Source organism: Engraulis encrasicolus, chromosome 7, assembly GCF_034702125.1.
Source record: "Engraulis encrasicolus isolate BLACKSEA-1 chromosome 7, IST_EnEncr_1.0, whole genome shotgun sequence".
Taxonomy (NCBI): domain Eukaryota; kingdom Metazoa; phylum Chordata; class Actinopteri; order Clupeiformes; family Engraulidae; genus Engraulis; species Engraulis encrasicolus.
Window position 1 is genome coordinate 4756012 of NC_085863.1, and position 18236 is coordinate 4774247.

At 42.3% G+C, this 18236-nt stretch overlaps 1 protein-coding gene across 1 annotated transcript; it reads left to right on the forward strand.

The window, feature by feature from the left end:
* Positions 1-209: 209 nt before the first annotated feature.
* LOC134452371 (sorting nexin-12) lies at positions 210-11592 on the forward strand. The gene is made up of 5 exons (XM_063202738.1): positions 210-690; positions 1427-1522; positions 4225-4349; positions 8641-8731; positions 11527-11592. The coding sequence occupies exons 1-5, from the start codon at positions 526-528 to the stop codon at positions 11530-11532; spliced, it is 483 nt and encodes a 160-aa protein (XP_063058808.1). The 5' UTR covers positions 210-525; the 3' UTR covers positions 11533-11592.
* The last annotated feature ends 6644 nt before the right edge of the window (positions 11593-18236 follow it).

Consider the following 18236-nt stretch of genomic DNA (forward strand, 5'->3'; position numbering starts at 1 on the left):
CCACACACATCGTCTCTCGGATTCCACAACATTGACTAATTTTCTTAATGAACAGGTTTTCTTGTACAGAGCAAGCTACCAATAAGCTTGCATTTAGTCTTGTAAGCAGTGCACATCAACCCCTGGGCATTAAGATTTTACTAACGTTGTCAATCACTTGTTGGGGGATGGTGGTGTGTGTGGTTCCTTCAAAGCAACACTTGTCAGCTTTGGTGATAGAAAAAAAAACCTTTGGCTGCGTACGGGTTGCGCACGTCAAGCCTGTAGCGTAGCTGAGGAGTGGGTGGGACGACACATCCCATTCCACTGAAGCAAACACGACTTCTGGTTAGGTCTATGAATAAGGATTTCCTGTTGGATTGCTGAGTCGCATTATTTTCACAAAGCTTGCAAATTCGTCTTTTACGATAGATCTGATGTCTTAAAGGGTTGTAGCGTCGGTACCCCATAGTTAAATACGATAACGTTAGCCCGAAAGACAGCGTTTGAGTAGCCACTTAGCTACAACTACTAGGTCTGTCAAAAATGTCAGACGCGACGGTCGCAGACACTCGCCGGTTAAACTCAAAACCTCAGGATCTCACGGACGCCTATGGTCCCCCTAGTAACTTTCTTGAAATAGACGTGTATGATCCTCAAACGATCGGTGTTGGACGAAACCGGTTCACGACATACGAGGTCCGAATGAAGGTATGTCCTAATGTTTTGCTAAGTTGCTAACTTTACGGTCCGCAGACATTTGTCATCTTCGTTTGAATCCACCCAACCCTTGTGTCTGATCGGGATAAATATTAGTTTCCAGCAGGATCGAATTGTTCACCCTTTACAGCATTGCACATGGTATGGCCAGAAAAAAAACGCAACATTGGACATCTATACAACTTAGAACGAAGTCAGTGAAAGGTTTTGATATTGCATGTTACCAATGGTGTTAGCTATTTGGACCGCTACCTCTGACGTCTGTTATGCTAACTGGCACCTTCAACGTTTGCTAGCGAGAAGTGGCTAAATCGCCAAATGGAGAGGGACACAGTTTGTGTTTTGAGTGACATCTCTTTGCTCGATTAAAAAATATAGTATCACGAGAGATGTTTCAGCTGAATATGCAAACAGACCGACTGTTTGCTTGATCAGTGGCGTTATTGGCTAGCTTGCAGCCATGTGTTATCATATCACTTTGCGACCCACCAGCTATGTTTCGTGTCTGGTACTAGTGATGATGAATATCTGAATTCCCTGCTTGCACCATTCCCCATACAACGTTAATGTAACTTTAGTAAAAGACCATGACGCAAAGAAGCCAACTAGGCAGAAATAAGATGGTGATTTGTTTTTAAAGCCTCCCCATGACTAGAACGTCAACCGGCTTTCCGGTTACAATGTCAGATTTTGGCGTGATATCGATGATTTGTGCTTTCTCTTGCAGACAAACTTGCCGATTTTTAAGCAGAAGGAGTCCACTGTGCGCAGACGATACAGTGACTTCGAGTGGCTGAAAAATGAACTCGAAAGAGACAGCAAGGTAAGTGGTCAAGGTCTTGCGAAAATGCCAGGGACAGAGAAACTGGATCAGATAGGTCTGGCCTTGCCAGATATTTAGATTCTGCCTCCCTAACACACAGGTGATTTCACTAATTTGCTCATCAACCTGGCTGAAGGGGTGTGGTAATTAGGAGCAGCTGGTTCGTTGAATTGGCTGAAGCAAATATGTGATGGGTTTTTTACTGTCTGAACCCAGGATGTCTAGTTCTAGAGGTCATCCCTATGTTCCCCGGGTCCTATGTTCCCCTTTACCGGGGAACATAGGACCCTTTTTCAAAAAAGGGTTATATGTTCCCCACTGCTTCAAAGTAGACTGCTGCCACATGGCAAAGTGCAGGTTGTTGTTGCACCTCTGAGGTTAGGTTTAGGGATAGTTTTGGTCAGGGCATGAATTGAAAACTCAGAAACATTGCATTACGACAGGTTAGGTTTAGGGATGGTTTTGGGAAGGGCACAATTTGAAAACTTGGAAACATACAATGCGGGGAACATAGAACCCTTTTTTTAGAAAAAAGCTCCCGCCTACCTATGTTCCCCTGTCTTTGTATGGGAAGGGGGAACATAGGACCTTTTTTCTAAAAAAGGGTTCTATGTTCCCCGCATTGTATGTTTCCAAGTTTTCAAATTGTGCCCTTCCCAAAACCATCCCTAAACCTAACCTGTCAGAAATGCAATGTTTCTGAGTTTTCAATTTGTGCCCTGACCAAAACTATCCCTAAACCTAACCTGTCAAAGGTTCAACAATCTGTGCTTTGCCATGCGGCAGCAGTCTACTTGGAAGCAGTGGGGAACATAGAACCCTTTTTTAGGACCTGGGGAACATAGGACCCGGGGAACATAGGGATGACCCTGTGTTGCCAAGGTCATCACAAATAGTCCAAACCCAATCTGTAACCCACATCACAGCTGTCAGTTACAGTATGGGAGGAGACACACTATGTAGGCTATCCATCTCAATACCCAACCTCCCATCCTCTCCTTGTGCTTGTGGCCCTGTGATGCGAGGCAAAATGTAATTGACGATGGATTTTTATTGAATGTCTCGCAAAGTCACAATTCAAAGGTCATTTGCTCATTCTGCAATCAGGATGTTTAAAGAGTTAAAGTCCCCCAAAAGATGTTGTGCCCAGGCTGATTGCAGGAGGCAGGGCATCATCAAAGCAAGAGGCCACACGTGACGCACAAGGCAAGGATGAGAGGTTAGATCACAAGCTGCAAGCTGGACTTCTAGCTAAGCAGGTAGCACATCTGTATGAGGTTTCAGAAGTGAGGTGTAGTGAAATTGAAATCCCATTGGGAAACTCCAACTCCCATTTTCATTGTTGTGGCACAGCACTCCACAGCACAGAAGTGAACACGACACACAACAAAATTGCATTCATGCCTCACCCGTGCAAGGGGGCAGCCCTCAATTGTGCCCCAAGAGAGTAGTGCAGCAGGATGGTACCATGCTCATGGTACCTCAGTCATGGAGGAGGATGGGGGAGAGCACTGGTTAATTACTCCCCCCACCAACCTGGTGGGTCGGGAGTCAAACCGGCAAGCATTGGGCTACAAGTCTGACGCCCTAACCACTTACCCATGATGACTGCCCTATTAATGTGCCGTGCCAAGCTCTGGTGTTTGTGAACTTCACTCCCATCCGGGTACACAGTGCCATTGAAACCAAGGCCATCCTGTGCAGAACAGACCCGCTCTTGAATCCTGAACTACAGTAGCAAACTGTAGAATGGGAGATAGATAGACATGCTACTCATGTGGTGATTGGACCCAATCACTTCACACTTGAAGGGTTCTCACCTCCGACCTGAAATCAAAGATGCGGGTAACTGTGTGTGTGTGTGTGTGTGTGTGTGTGTGTGTGTGTGTGTGTGTGTGTGTGTGTGTGTGTGTGTGTGTGCGTGTGTGTGCGTGTGTGTGCGTGTGTGCGTGTGTGTGTGTGTGTGTGTGTGCCCAAGATTGTATGAAAGACTGGTTGTGTGCTCCCCCTCCACACACACTCACACACACACACACACTGATGACAGACAGATGTATAGGGTCATTGCAATACCTGGCCAAACTCCCTCTCTGGATAGTTTAGCAGGTTTAGGCGCTCTGTTCGGAAATGGCATGAGGTTGGTAGCTGTGGTGGTGGCCGTGGTGTAATGGCTAGGGACTTGAACTATAGATCACAGGGTTGCAGGTTCAATCCCCACCCTTACCAATCCCTTCCTCCCTCCATGAGGTGGCCTTGAACAAGACACCTGACTCCACATTGCTCCAGGGACTTTAAATAGCCTGTAAATATCTAAGTTGTTTTGGATTAAAAAAAAAACGTCAGCTAGGTGTAATGTAATGTGATGTAAAAGACCAGACTAGTAGCTGATTATTTAAAGAAACTCCCGCACACTGACCGTTTTGCTGTTCTCTCTTTAATAAACGACTTTTCTGTACTAGACCTTCATCAGGCAATCTCCTTTGCCTGATGAAGGTCTGGTAACGAAACGTCATTTATTAAAGAAAGAACAGCGAAACGGTCAGTGTGCGGGAGTTTCTTTAAGTTGTTGCTGAGTGACCCATGGTGCCGTCTCCGACGCACCTGCCAGCTGAGGTGTGCGAAAAAAGTCGAAGTTTATACTAGCTGATTATTAAAATGGTCTTTTTGGTTAAAAACTTCTTTGCCCTTTCTTTTTCCTCCAGATTGTCGTGCCTCCTTTGCCGGGCAAGGCTTTGAAGAGACAGCTCCCCTTTCGCGGAGACGAGGGCATTTTCGAAGAGTCCTTTATTGAGGAGCGAAGAGTTGGCCTTGAACAGTTCATCAACAGGTAGGTGGTGTCTTGCTACTAAGACTGACTGTACTTCACTGTAAAGCAGTGTTTCCCAACCTTTTTTATCCTGCATACTTTCAGCTATTTTGTTATATGATGAGTAGTACACCTCTCACTCATTCTCTATATCTGCTCCTCTAATCCAATGTGGATACACTTATACACTTATACACATGCTCCATATATTTGTATTAGGGATTAGGGCTGGGTAAAATAATCGACTTAATCGATAATCGATCGAATCGAATCGAAATTCACATAATCGATTCACAGGGCACAAAATCGATTTTTTGGTTCTTTTTCTTTTTGTTCTTTTTGTTTAATTTAGGTCTATTGAAAATACCCAGTAGGTATTCATCAATTAGGCCTAGGCCTACTTATTACAAATTAGCAATCTGTTAACACTGTCAAGCCACAGCCCTTTGACATTTTTATATAAAAATAGGCAGCAGCATCTTTTGGGGGAAATCCTGGCACCAAGAAGGGAACGGATTGAATCGATTCGAAATGAATCGAATCGAATCGAATTGAATCACGATTTATCGATTCAAAGCCCTAAGAATCGAAATCGAATCGATACAGGAACATGGCTGCGATACCCAGCCCTAGTGAGGATAGGGATGCACGATACACATTTTTTTTTACGCTTCCGATCCGATCCCGATATCTAAATTTTGATATCTGCCGATACCGATACTACTACGATCCAATACCAAAACCACATATATGCATGGGTTTTCAACTTGAGTGGGCCCAAGTAGACTATTTAGTCAGAAAAGGGAGTCAGAAGAACAGGAAAACAATTACTAAGTAAAAAGTAGCAAGTAAAAAAGTAACAATCCCATCCTGAAAACTAATATGCAAGTGATATGATTTCAAATTAACATTACACCTGGCTAAACGTCAGTATCAGGAGAATTCCGATACTTTGGGAAAATTCCGATCCGATCCGATATCTGAATTATGTTGATATCTGAACCCGATACCGATATCCCATCCCTAATTTGTATTATTACATTTTTCCACGTACCCCCTGTGGTGTGTTCACATACCCCCTAGTGGTACACGGACCCCTGGTTGGGAAGCACTGCTGTGAAGGACAGAGTCAGAGGGCGTGATGACTGAATTGATTGTGTTGTAGTTCTGTCTGTTGCTTACAGAGGAATTTGAAAGACAAGCTTTTAGTCCGCTGGCCTCTGTCAATGATGCGGTGACCTACCTCATCTTAATGTGGTCTATCCCTGCTAGCGCGCGTTAGCGTTTGGCCTTTACGTTCCTTTCGGAACATAGGCCATTGATGAAGAGTTTCCACCCTCGTCTGTCTTGGGCCATTTCCTCCAGCTGTTTCCACGACAGTCCCCTCTTCTTGACATCCTGCTCTGTGCTCCTTCTCCAGTTGTGGTCTATCCCTGCTAGGATCTGTGCAAATTTAAGTACATTTAATTGTGTGTATAAGATGTGTTTGGTACAGTGGCCTCGTTTACAGAAGACATTTCATTCAGAATTAACTCACTTTTTAATTCTGAATAAAGTTTAATTCAGCTTTCTAACGTCAACGTCATGAAAACACTTCACAATTCAGAATTAAATGAAACATCAAAGTAAACTCAGCAGAACTATTTCATTCTGAATTATATTCATTCGTAAATAAAAACGTCATGTAAACGTAGCCAGTTTGGCTCAAAATTCTGACGTTACATTACATTACATTGCATTACATTACGTTACATTTAGCAGACGCTTTTGACCAAAGGGAATTAAAAGACGGACATTCAGGTAGGTGCAGAATAAGGGGTCAGTGCAGAGTACATGTATATCCAAGTAAATCAGAACAGAAGGAGGGCCTATAGTGGAGGACCTATTAAGGGGAGTGCAGGTTAGTACGCATGATTATAGATTAGTAGAGTTAGTTATGTACATACAGTATGTTTTGCAGGGAAGCTCTCTGAACCGGCAGGGGAACAATGTGACAATTGTTGAATGAAAATATGCAGCCTTCTACATCATCCTGCAGAATATCGTCATGTACAAAAATGCTGATCATATCTAGTTGTTTTAAGGCACTGAAGTAGGCCTGGGAAATCCCATGGTGCTTTGCACAATCGTTCCGATCTCACTTGTGATTAGGTCTGGTGATAACCAGACAACACAGAAGTAGCCATATGCAACAATCCTCTCATTCACATTTTTGTAGTAGTCTGATTGCTTCAACAGTCATGCAGTGCTGTAGCAATGTACGTGCTTGTGAGAATCGTCTCTGAACTGGTGCGTCACATGATGAGGTTGCAGAAAAGTGCACAATCAGCAGATTCAGTCTCTAAGGGCTTCTGTTGGCTCCCAAACCAATCGTAGTAAATGTATTTCCCAGTTGAAGCCAAGACTTGGCTGCCCTAGAGACTAGACTAGCACTTTTGCTTCCTTCTTTGCTTCACGATTGCTCCCCAATAATTGAATTAGGGCTGTCCTAAACGATTATTTTTCTCCCGATTAATCTCTCAACTATTTTTTTCGAATAGTCGATTAGTCAAACGATTATTTTTTCAAGTGCTCTAGCACGTTAATCTTCAAGGAAATTGGGAAAAAAGAAAGAAACAGTTAAAATTAGGTCCCTGAGCTCACAATGAGCTTTAAATCATGATAGTAGCTTCTTTACTCCGCGATACAATGTCCAATTCATATGTGCTGGGCAATTTTAGGTTTCAATAAAGTAATAAAGCATTAGTAAAGTAAGTAAAAAAGCATTGAATTAAATGAAACGATTAGTCGACTATGAAAATTCTTTCCGACTAATTTTTATAATCGATTAGTCACGATTAGTCGATTAATCGTCCCAGCCCTAAATTGAATAAAAGTACTATTCAGGTTGCTATTCTGATTTTACGTTGTCTCAAATTATGCACAACATAAGCAAAGACAGTCCACTAGGTCCTCAGTCTTGCTGGTCTATTTTTCTTTGTCTTCTCAGTGCGTTTGTTCACAAACCACACATGTGTTTGCAAGGAATAAACTCTTAATTTCATTGTGTAACAGCTCTGGTCCTGCAGAGTCTTGTGGCTTTATAGCAGCTGTGTCGTAACCGTCGATATTTTACAATGATATGTCACTTGCAGCCCATGTGACTGAATCGAAACAAGTCTCTGTGGCAGGGTGAATGCAACAAGTGTGGCCTCTAATGGTTGAGGGAGACTGTCCATGGATTGGGGGACCATTTTCATTTGAGGGACCACTTCGAGCGTCACTCCGTGTTCCTCCAAGGACCATACTATGATCATAAACCAGGATTTCCCTCTGCACTTTAGGCCTGTATTGAAGGTGGCCACCTTTACAATAGACCCCACCTTCACTAGGTCCCCTGAAAACATATCTTAACTGTATTGCACATGTAATGTCTAAGATTCCTTTACAAAACATGTCACATTTCATGTGAAACTGCATAGCATTAAAACTATATCGGGGGGCGGTTAAGACGGCCCTGGAGACATAGGCTCCCCGCCCCTGAGTTGGAGGGTTGCAGGTTTAAATCCAACCCTCACCAGTAGGTGAAATGGGTGTAGTCACCTGCATTCTCATCCAGAGCTTAAGGCCTTGAGCAAGGCACCTAACCCTGCATTGCTACAGAGCTGTAACCAACATATAGCTGTTAGTCATGGGGTAATTTTAAATGCTAATGTAATGTAATGTAATGCAATGCAATATTAAAGTGTCTGCAAAGTAGCCTGGCAAGCATGAAAACGTTTAAAAAACGTGAAAACATGAAAAAGGTTTATGATGAGATCAAGAGGGCGTTGGCAGGCTATTATGTTGTCAAGGGGCCATTTCTTTTTTTTAAAAAAAGGTCGAGAACTGCACTATAGTTTATCAGGCTACCTGTAAAATGCAGTATACATCCCGATGTGGTATTGTTGAGCAGCCACTAAGCAATGGAAAAGCTAGAGGTGTAGGGTCTTGAACTACTGCCTGACTTGTATATGATGTGTGTTGTTGGAGGAGGATTAGATGCAACGATTTGTATGTGTGTTTTTGTCAATTTGTGCCTATTTGTGTTTTCTTTCTGAGACTAAAGGCAATTTTCATGCTGGCATGACAATGAAGTCTATTCTATTCTATTCTATTCTATTCTATTCTATTCCATTCCATTCCATTCCATTCCATTCCATTCTATTCTATTCTATTCTATTCTATTCTATTCTATTCTATTCTATTCTATTCTATTCTATTCTATTCTATTCTATTCTATTCTATTCTGTTCTATTCTAATACTGTTCTTGTCTCGTGTGTTTGTGATTAGAATTGCAGGTCACCCGCTGGCCCAGAACGAGCGCTGTCTACACATGTTCCTTCAGGACGAGAGCATCGACCGCAACTACATCCCAGGAAAAGTACGATTGTAGAAACGCTTTACAGGGTTATTTGTTCTGTTTTTCAGTAATGTGTGGCAATTTGCTTGCATCTACAAGAAACCGAAAGTACGGCACACACTTGTGTGTAACTTTGGGTTGAATATTGCCGTGGTCAGAATCAGGGGTATTATCCCATGAACATGGTTAAGTGATGAACATAGATGATTTAACTTACAGGAAGTGGTGAACCTCCTAATGGGTTGTCCACGGATGTTATTAAGTTAACAGAAACGAGGCATTCAGGCTCTGTGTAGTGAAGGACCATTTTGTTCCACTTTTTGTGAATAATAATGTGGGTCATTTTTGAGCTTGCCTTGACCTGCTATGTTGAGTCAATGTATGCATGAAGATGCAGACTTCCTATGTTTGGCACTATGCTGTAAAGTTCCCATTTTACTGTGACTATGGGGCACCTAAGTCACGCCCTCTACTTCGTGGTTCATGGGGCAGAGGGAGTCAAAAAATGATTACTGGGCTTGAAAATGAGTGATTTTTGGATTTGTGGTACATACATGGAGGTCCAAGGTTTGGATTGGTGCCAAAAAAACACTAATTTTCAAGCCCAGTAATTATTTTTAGACTCCCCCTGCCCCATGAACCAGGAAGTAGAGGGCGTGACTTAGGTGCCCCATAGCCAGAGAGAGTAGAGAGAGAGAGGTTCCATTGGCCCATTGTTTCCTGGTTCTATTATGACCCCCCTTTAGGCAGACCTAAGGACTGTTCTATTCATTGTAGGAGCATTATGACACGGCCCTTTAGGCAGACCGGAACCTGGTCATGTTAGGTGCCCATAGAAACCTATTATGTTGGCATATCTCTATACTTAAAGAATCTCTGGCATAGCTCTGGTGTGTAAAGATGGAGTAGCAATGCAAACACATGGAAATGAAAGTTCAAAGATTCATGCACAGCTTCTAGGTGCTGGTAAAGGCAGGAGTGTTCAATACTTCAAAAGGGAAAACGTTTACCGCACACTTGTTTGACTTCATGCTCTTTTATTCGCAAAGAGGGCGAAATGCGTTGTTCGCTCTGAATAAAAGAGGCTAATCTCACACAAGTGTGCTGTAAACTTTTTCCTTTTTACTAGTAAATGATACTTCACCTCATATCGCTTTTTTTTTATTTGTGTGTTTTGTGTTCGTTTGCGTGACTGTTTTGTTGTGCGTCATAAAATCATAGGGGTGGACTTTTTCCTTTTTACTAGTAAATGATACTTCACCTCATATCGCTTTTTTTTTTAAATTTGCGTGTTTTGTGTTCGTTTGCGTGACTGTTTTGTTGTGCGTCATAGAATTATCACAGGGGTGGATATGCATATCCCCATACATCAGGGGTGGGGAACCTATGTCTTGAGGGCCGTTTGCGGCCCTTGAGGCCGTTTTATCCGGCCCCCGATGTAATTTTAATGTTATGCAGCTTCACATGAAATATGAAATATTTTGTAAAGGAATCTTAGAAAATACATTTGCAATACAATTAAGTTATATTCAGGGGACCTAGAGAAGGTGGGGTCTGTTTTAAAGGTGGCTGCCTTCAATATAGGCCTAAAGTGCAGGGGGAAATCCTGGTTTGTGTTCATAGTACAGCCCTCGGAGGACTTTTACGGCCCTCCGATGAATTTGAAGTGGCCCCTCGAATGAAAAAGGTTCCCCACCCCTGCTCTACGTGCAGGCATTGGGTTGGGTTGGTGGGTTACATGACATGTTTTTATTGTTCTTGTCAGTTACTATCTGCAAGGTTACTGTTTTGTGGTTGAAATTTGACAAGAAAAGGACCAGATCTCATCAACCCAGTGCTGTTTGTCCCTCTGCTGCCTTGAAGTCAGATTTGGGGAAAAGGGTGTATGAAATTGCATTCAAATGGCCATTCTAGTGACAATGTTTGGAAGTCAGAGGCGTGCTCAGTCCCTTTAGAAAGATGAAAAAAAGTATTCTTGTGGGTGCTCTTTGGTTCAAGGTTCAATGTCAAAAAAGTTGCTTGAAAAGAGAAAAAACGTTTCTTCACCAAGGCACTCCAAAAAGTATAGTTAAAAATGTCTTTATTATTATGACATGTCCATTAAGGACTTTTAAAATTGCCCACGCGTAGCGGCAGTTGAGCCTTCTTAAAGTTAATGGACATGTCATAATAATAGACATTTTTAACTATACTTTTTTGAGTGCCTTGGTGAAGAAAGGTTTTTTTTCTCTTTTCAGCAACTTTTTTGGCCGTTCTAGTGAATCGCTTTTCTTCTCAGCTTAGCGCCTCCTGATGCCATGCCTATTCGTCACTACAGGGGTGTGATCTCCAGAGGTCTGGTCTCCTTTTAAACAAGTCTGTTTTGTTCCCAGGCTTGTTGTTACGCTGAAATAGGAGATCCACGCCCACCCTCACATTACAAATATGTCCCGACTTGCACAGAGCTCTCAGCACCTGCCAAGAGCCAGAGCCAGAGTCAGAGCCAGACTTATTATTTAGATGTTTGTTTGTATTATTTCAGCATTAGCCATTTTCTAAAATGTCTCAATCAGGTCAAATAACTTGTTTGTGGTATACTTTCAAAGTGTAATTTTAAATATTCCCTGACTTGAGTGTTAGTTACAAACTTAATTGTACCCATGGGGAAATGTTGGTTCAGCAAGTGAGGGAGACCCGGCAGGGAGGAGGGCTTTAGGCAGGAGTGCTGGTTAATGATGCTGATTGATTGTATGATACACTTTTTATGATGAAGTGTTCGGTGTTTGATGACCTTGTCTGACTCCATGTCCTTCTGCTTTTTTGTCTCCTTCTCTTAGGTATGAATGAAGTAAGTTCATTTGTCTTCTCTTTTGTCTTTTACTCAAAAGGCTGATGTACATTTTCAGATCTAGGAGCTGTAATGGTCCAGATTCTTTGCATGTCTTGAAATGTTAATGTGATGTGTACTGTAGAACTCGTTATGTGCTAACATGTTTTCATCACACATCAATTCTACATTTTCACAATGTCCATTGACTGCTCTCTCTCTTATTTTGTCATGCCACGCACCCTGTAGATCAGAAAACACTGCTGGTCTTAAAGGGGTATGCCACTATAAAGAGGGAATATGTCGCTAAGCTAGTGAAAGTCAATGGATCCGTGTAGCATGCTACAATGCTACACGGATCCATTGACTTTCACTAGCTTAGCGACATATTACCTCTTTTAACTTGTCTTAAAGCAAGACAACGCTTAACTTGAAAAATAAGACACTTTACCACCTTTATAAACCCCAGCCAACGATTTTAACTGTATTAAACCCCAAAATAGTGGCATACCCCTTTAAGGCAGGGGCGGGCAACCTATGTCTCGAGGGCCCTTTACAGCTGCTGAGGCCATCTTATCTGGTCCCCGATATCATTTTAATGTTGTGCATTTTCACTAGCCTGATTATCATAGACTTTCAAATCTCTTCGAGACTTGGTCTGACCAAGAGCATAACAATTAACATTTCCCAAACAGCATTTCCCAAATGGCCTCCCTTGGTTTGCTAATGATTGTTTACTTCCGAACAAAGTGGGAGGAGTTCCCGTATTTCCGGGAACTCACAAAGTACTTTCGTTGACTCTTGACCTGACTGGTAGCAATGCTGAAGCTGTTGCGTCACTAGGAGGGCGCGACCTGGCTACATTTTCACATGAAATTTGACATGTTTTGTAAGGGAATCTTAGAAATTACACGTGCAATATAATTACGTTATATTTTCAGGGGACCTAGTGAAGGTGAAGGTCTGTTGTAAAGGTGGCCAGGGCTGCCTTCAATATAGGCCCAATGTGCAGGAGGAAATACTGCTTTGTGTTTATAGTATGACTCTTCGAGGACTTCATACAATTTGAAGTGGCCCTCGAATGCAAACGGTTCCCCATCCCTGTCCTAAGGGATTACTTATTGTATTGTAAATACCGTAGTAGTGAGTGTGCCGAGTCATATGAGGTTGCATGCTTTTCAGTTGAACTCTACTCCTCACTTGCACAAAAACTGCTTTCTGTTTCCAATTGCCATGTTTCCAATTGCCATGCTCGATGAGTGGAGGTGCAAAACGCACAACAGAAAAGGAGGTGCTGGCAACCAGTAAAACACTTGCAAGAGGAGAGAAGTGCCGCACACTCCCGAGTTGCATAAATAAGTGTTAAATCTGACAGCGTTTCGGCCTGTCAGCCTTCCTGAGGTTCACAACTCGGGAGTGTGCAGCACTTCTGTCCTCTTCCAGTTTAGTCGAGTACATCTATGGCCTTAATACACCAAACCCCAAAAAAATTGATACAAAAGGTTTTTCAACTGATTTCCTTACATCCAGGTGTCCTTACAAACATACTAAAAATCTAGGAAAATCTAACTTCAGGAAAGGTGTCATTTTCAAAATCAAAGTTTTTTACATGGTAATTACATATTAGCGAACTTCAAAAGACCTATTTATTTTATATTGGAAACCCAGAAATGTTGTGTATGTTAATATGTTTTTGTCAGCAATATATATTTGTCAAAATTGCCAGATGCTAACTTCCTTATATTGTTCAACGTCACTATGTCATGTTGGATAAAGACACTACTGCTATGGTAAGGTCCATGTGCTGTTTGTCAGGGCACATCATCAGTGATTAATCATGGTGTCACTGGGTGTTTTCTGTTATTCAGCAGCTGAACTGCAGGTGGCATTTCTTCATACTTGTGGATAGTTCAGAGAGGCAAGCGGTAAGGTGTGCGTAGACCGTGGAGTCATCTGGCACAAATTACATAGCCTATATGACTGTGCTTCATCAGTGTAACAGTAGTATGAGAAGCTGTGAGAACAGATGACATGATATATATGGCAAATAGGAGCCCCAGCACCAGCCCTTAGGACACCTCTGTGGAGAGGTTATGAGTTGAGGACAGCTGACCTTGCCATGATACACGCAAAGAATGATACTACCAGACTCAAAGAATGACTGGAAGAACTTGAGAAACTCAATTATTTAAATCTAAGAGAGGTGTTAAATAACCATGTTTTGAAAAACATTTCTGCACAAAGATCTTTTAGATTTACTACAAAACAAAAAGTGATGTCCATAATCTCTTCTGAAGATATCTTGTCACTCACTAGAGACAAAACAAAATAGTTATTTTGAGCCTGGCTTTTTCAGATTTTGAGTTTTTCATTTTTAAATTTAGTGCATATTTAATTAGATATAGTCTAAATACCATATTAAAACATAACATTAGAAAACTTGCACTACTTTTTTTCTCACAAATATGTGAGTAATCACCGGGTTAAGTTTCATGGTGATATCGGCAAGCTAACATTTTTGGCCTACCGGTACTCACTTGGTGTGTCTCTCTATAATAAGACTTTGACAGCCATGTTGAAAGTAACTTATTTTCCCAAAGTCAGATTTTATTTAATTTTTAGTATGTCATTTAGCAGGTCCAATAGTAATAGAATCCATGAAAAAAACTTTTGTATCATTTTTGGGGGGGGTTAATCCTTAAATGTACTCGCCTAGTTGCCATGCTTGTCATTGAATCTACACATTTCCAAAGTACCGTTCGTAAGGTGCTTCACTGTAGAGAACATGGCTTGGCAATGTATCGCTTGTTTCTTTCTAAACCGCATGTCTGCATACTTGCAGTGCCCCTTGCACAGCATTTGGAAAGACAAAAGACCAACAAAGGTCGGCGTCTGCGCCTTGAACTTGATACTCGTGTATTGCTTGGTGCGAGCACTCCCAAAAAGTAGTAATCACTCAAGATAATGGAAAAAAAGGAGGCGCACACAAGACTTGTGTGAAAAAGTGTAGTGGAGACATTGAGAATGGACTAGCTCCGAAACGTCTGTCTCTCCAGTTAACCTTAGACTTCTGTTGTATATTTTCGGCTTCAATACACTAAGTCTTGTGTGCGCCTCCTTTTTTCCATTATCTTGAGTGATTACACCATTTGGAAAAGAATGAACCATACCAGTCATTTAGTGAAAAATTGCAGTTTATATTTGTGTGGATGTGGGGTAGGGCTTCTGAGCAAGGGATGTTGCCCCTGTTATGAAAATTGAAATGTCCCTTTCTGTCAAAATCCATCAGCTGCACTTAAGTTGGTTGGAATCGTTGAAAATCGATTAAACAATATTTTATTGATAATGATGTATGGTGACTTAAATACACAAGGCTCTTACATAGGAAGTAGGGATGCACTGTAGTTTATATTATTATTTTTTCTTCCGTTTAGTTTGTGAACCAATATATGAATTCACCCCTATGCCAATAGTCTCAGATCAAACATTCTACAAGTTAAGCCTATGAACCAAACTTTTGCTGAAATTAAAACAAAAACCAGCTGCAAAGTTTGCAGATGAAAGTGATATACGTAACGGTAGTAAGTTTCAATTCTTGAACCATTCAGCATCCTTTTGCGTTGTTAGTGTTTCTGTATTAGCAAAGCAATTGTGAACCTCCCAAATATGACAACTTTCTATGCAAAAAATAAAGTGCATTTTCAATTACTATGTTTTCATCTGCGTAGTCACAGGTGATTATACTCCAGCCCTGCTATCGTTGGGGCAGTTGTGCTGCGCTGTATTATTAGCCTTATTTTGGTGTGTAGCTGGTTTTACTGTGTGCTTAGTGCTTAGGGCCAGTGTTGCCAGATTGGGCTGTTTCCCGCCCAATTGGGCTGCTTAGGATGATCGTGTGTGGGTAAAAATGGCATTTAGCAGAAAAACCCGCCCAATTTTTGCCATAGAAATCTATAGAATTGGGTGGGATTTTGAGCTTTTAGGCGGATTTTGAGCAGTTTTTGGACTGGAAATCATCAGCCTCATCTGGCAACCCTGCTTAGGGCAGCCGTTGCTTAATCGTCAGGTAGTCGGTCTTGGAGCTGTGGAATTGTAGGTTAACATTCTGCATGCTGTATGGCTGGAGTGCCTTTGCTCCAGGGGCTGTAACTAATACCCTTTACCTAATTAACTGTAAATATGCAAAAAGACTGTGGGAGGCAAAAGTCTCAAAGACGCTAAAGAATGCCGTTGAACTGCACTGGCCAAACACGGCAAACGATGCAACCTTGTAATAATGCTAAGTCAGTAGGCGTGCAACCGACCGGAGCTCATGTTTTGAAAATGTAGACATTCCGTTGGTTGCTGCTGAACTTATGGCTCATTACCATTAAGTTACAAGTCAAATTCCTCTTTTGATACCTTCAAGGGATCCGGAACGAGTTTTAAAGAGGTGGTGCATTTTTTTTTCTTCAATCTTTATTTCTTATCAATGTTACTGCTGCTGCACTCCACTCATTTGTCTGCAGTAAGTTGAGAAGGCTCATTTAGGCAGCCCAAAAGTGGATATGCTAATGCATCCCCTTTTCCGGCACCTGTGGATGCCTTTGATGACAAAATAATCTCTCTACAAAAAAAAGCTTTTGCCGCTTATCATGCCGGTAGAAAGTCACTTTATGCTGCCTTTGTCGCACACAGTCTTATCCGACAGTGTTTTAGATAGAAGTGTCAGCTAAGTGTAATGCACAAGTCCAGTCTCGCGAAAAATCAACTGTATGCTTCGTGGTGCTGCTACGATATAGCCTCATTTTTCGTAGTTGGGCGACGCACGCTGTCGTCGAGAGTGTGTGAGAGAGAGAGACCACCCGAGCAGCGTGTATTCTGGGAGGGGAGCGCTATCGTTGTGTCAGCTCCATGCCATGTCAGCTTCATGCCATGTCTCCCAGTTAGCCTTCACTCACGCTTGATTGTTGACGTCCGTCTGCATTATTCTTCCCCCCAGAACCAGACTACCCCAATTGTCAGTTCCCCCTTTCGTCACCTAACCACGAGAAACGAGGCTATTCGTAATGGCACCACGAGGCTTAAAGTAGATTTTTTCTGTTTTTTTAGACTTCACGAATGGCCCGAGTTACGGTTGACGGCACAGTATGTGTCTCCATTCTGAACCATCATGTCCCTCCCTCCCTCCTTCCTTGCAGACACCACAGATAGGAGGAGAAGAGAAGAGAAGAGAAGAGAAGAGAAGAGAAGAGAAGAGAAAGAGAAGAGAAGAGAGGCCCGAAGACATTCTCCACCACCCCTTCTCAGCAACCCCCCACCCAACCCCTCCCCCCCCAGTAGCATCCTCAGTATCAAGCTGAGGATATGCCAACAAAAACACACACACACACACACACACACACACACACACACACTCACACACACACACACATTCTGGTTCTGGACCCCGTTTCTCGAAAGCATCGTTGCTAACCAGTTAGCAACTTACTAGGCTTCCAATGGGAAATTGCATTGCAACCAAGTAAGTTGCTAACTCAGTTAGCCGCGATGTTGTCAAGAAAGGCACCCCTTGCTTATTCCATCACTTTCCCCTTAGTGCTGATGTCCCCTTACCAGCGATCTCTGTTGACTTGTACATAGCATTGTCCTCTCTGTCAATTTCCCTTTCAACAGGAAAGCACCAGTCGTGTGTGTGTGTGTGTGTGTGTGTGTGTGTGTGTGTGTGTGTGTGTGTGTGTGTGTGTGTGTGTGTGTGTGTGTGTGTGTGTGTGTGTGTGTGTGTGTGTGTGTGTGTGTGTGTGTGTGAGAGAGAGACAGTGTGAGTGTGTGTGTGTGTGTGTGTGAGTGTGTGTGTGAGTGTGTGTGAGAGAGACAGCGTGACTGTGAGTGTGAGTGTGTGAGAGTGTATTAGTGATTGAGTAGAAGCCTGAAACGCTTATGAATGGAAACCTAGTGCACTGCTGCTTCAAAAAAACAAAAAAAAGAAGCCAATTCCGGAATGGTTTTCTTGATCACAGTACAACAGGGAACAATTAATGGGGGTGAGACATCATCTGCTGCTTTCGTTTCTGCCAATTTCATTCATTCCAGTCATGAAAACGTTGAAAGGGGCCAATCACCATCGCACCACCGTATGGGTCTACGTACATTCCCTAGAAAAGTCAATTAAGCGGAATTGCATTCCGTACATGGCTCATGTATCCACGTGTCTTTCTTGTCCCACCAAAACAGTCGGCATTATAAATGAAAATCGCTTTATACGAATTGAATGGGCTGTAGTTCTTTTTCTTTTTTTAAACAGAAGTGAACACGCCACCACAGAGTACGGTAACTTAATTGTCCATCTCCAGCCCCTGCTTTCATAGTACATCCATAGTACAAGTCGCACTGGCTTTCTTCCCTTTCATTAAAACATGACATCTTCTTTTTAAATCATTCCTTTACATTGACAACAAGCATTAAGATGTGCCTATGTTGCATCTCTGAATATTGTACGAGTTTTTGTTTTTTGTTTTTTTTTCACTGCAGAATGTTAGAATGTGCATGTATTGTTTTGTACATTCAGTGTTGCATACATCCAGTCCTGTGTTCGCCCACGCCTTGGGACACCCATTCCCACCCCTCACACACACACACACACACACATCAAGGACAGAATGTAGCAAGGGAGGGCGAGAGGTGCAAGAACCCTCGCTAAATACGGACAGAGTCTTCCTAGATGCCAACATTCTGCAGAGA

Coding starts and splice junctions, on each gene's coding strand:
- LOC134452371 (XM_063202738.1), top strand. CDS start 526: ATGTCAGACGCGACGGTCGCAGACACTCGCCGGTTAAACTCAAAACCT. Junction 691..1,426: donor CATACGAGGTCCGAATGAAG/GTATGTCCTAAT, acceptor TTTCTCTTGCAG/ACAAACTTGCCGATTTTTAA. Junction 1,523..4,224: donor AACTCGAAAGAGACAGCAAG/GTAAGTGGTCAA, acceptor TTTTTCCTCCAG/ATTGTCGTGCCTCCTTTGCC.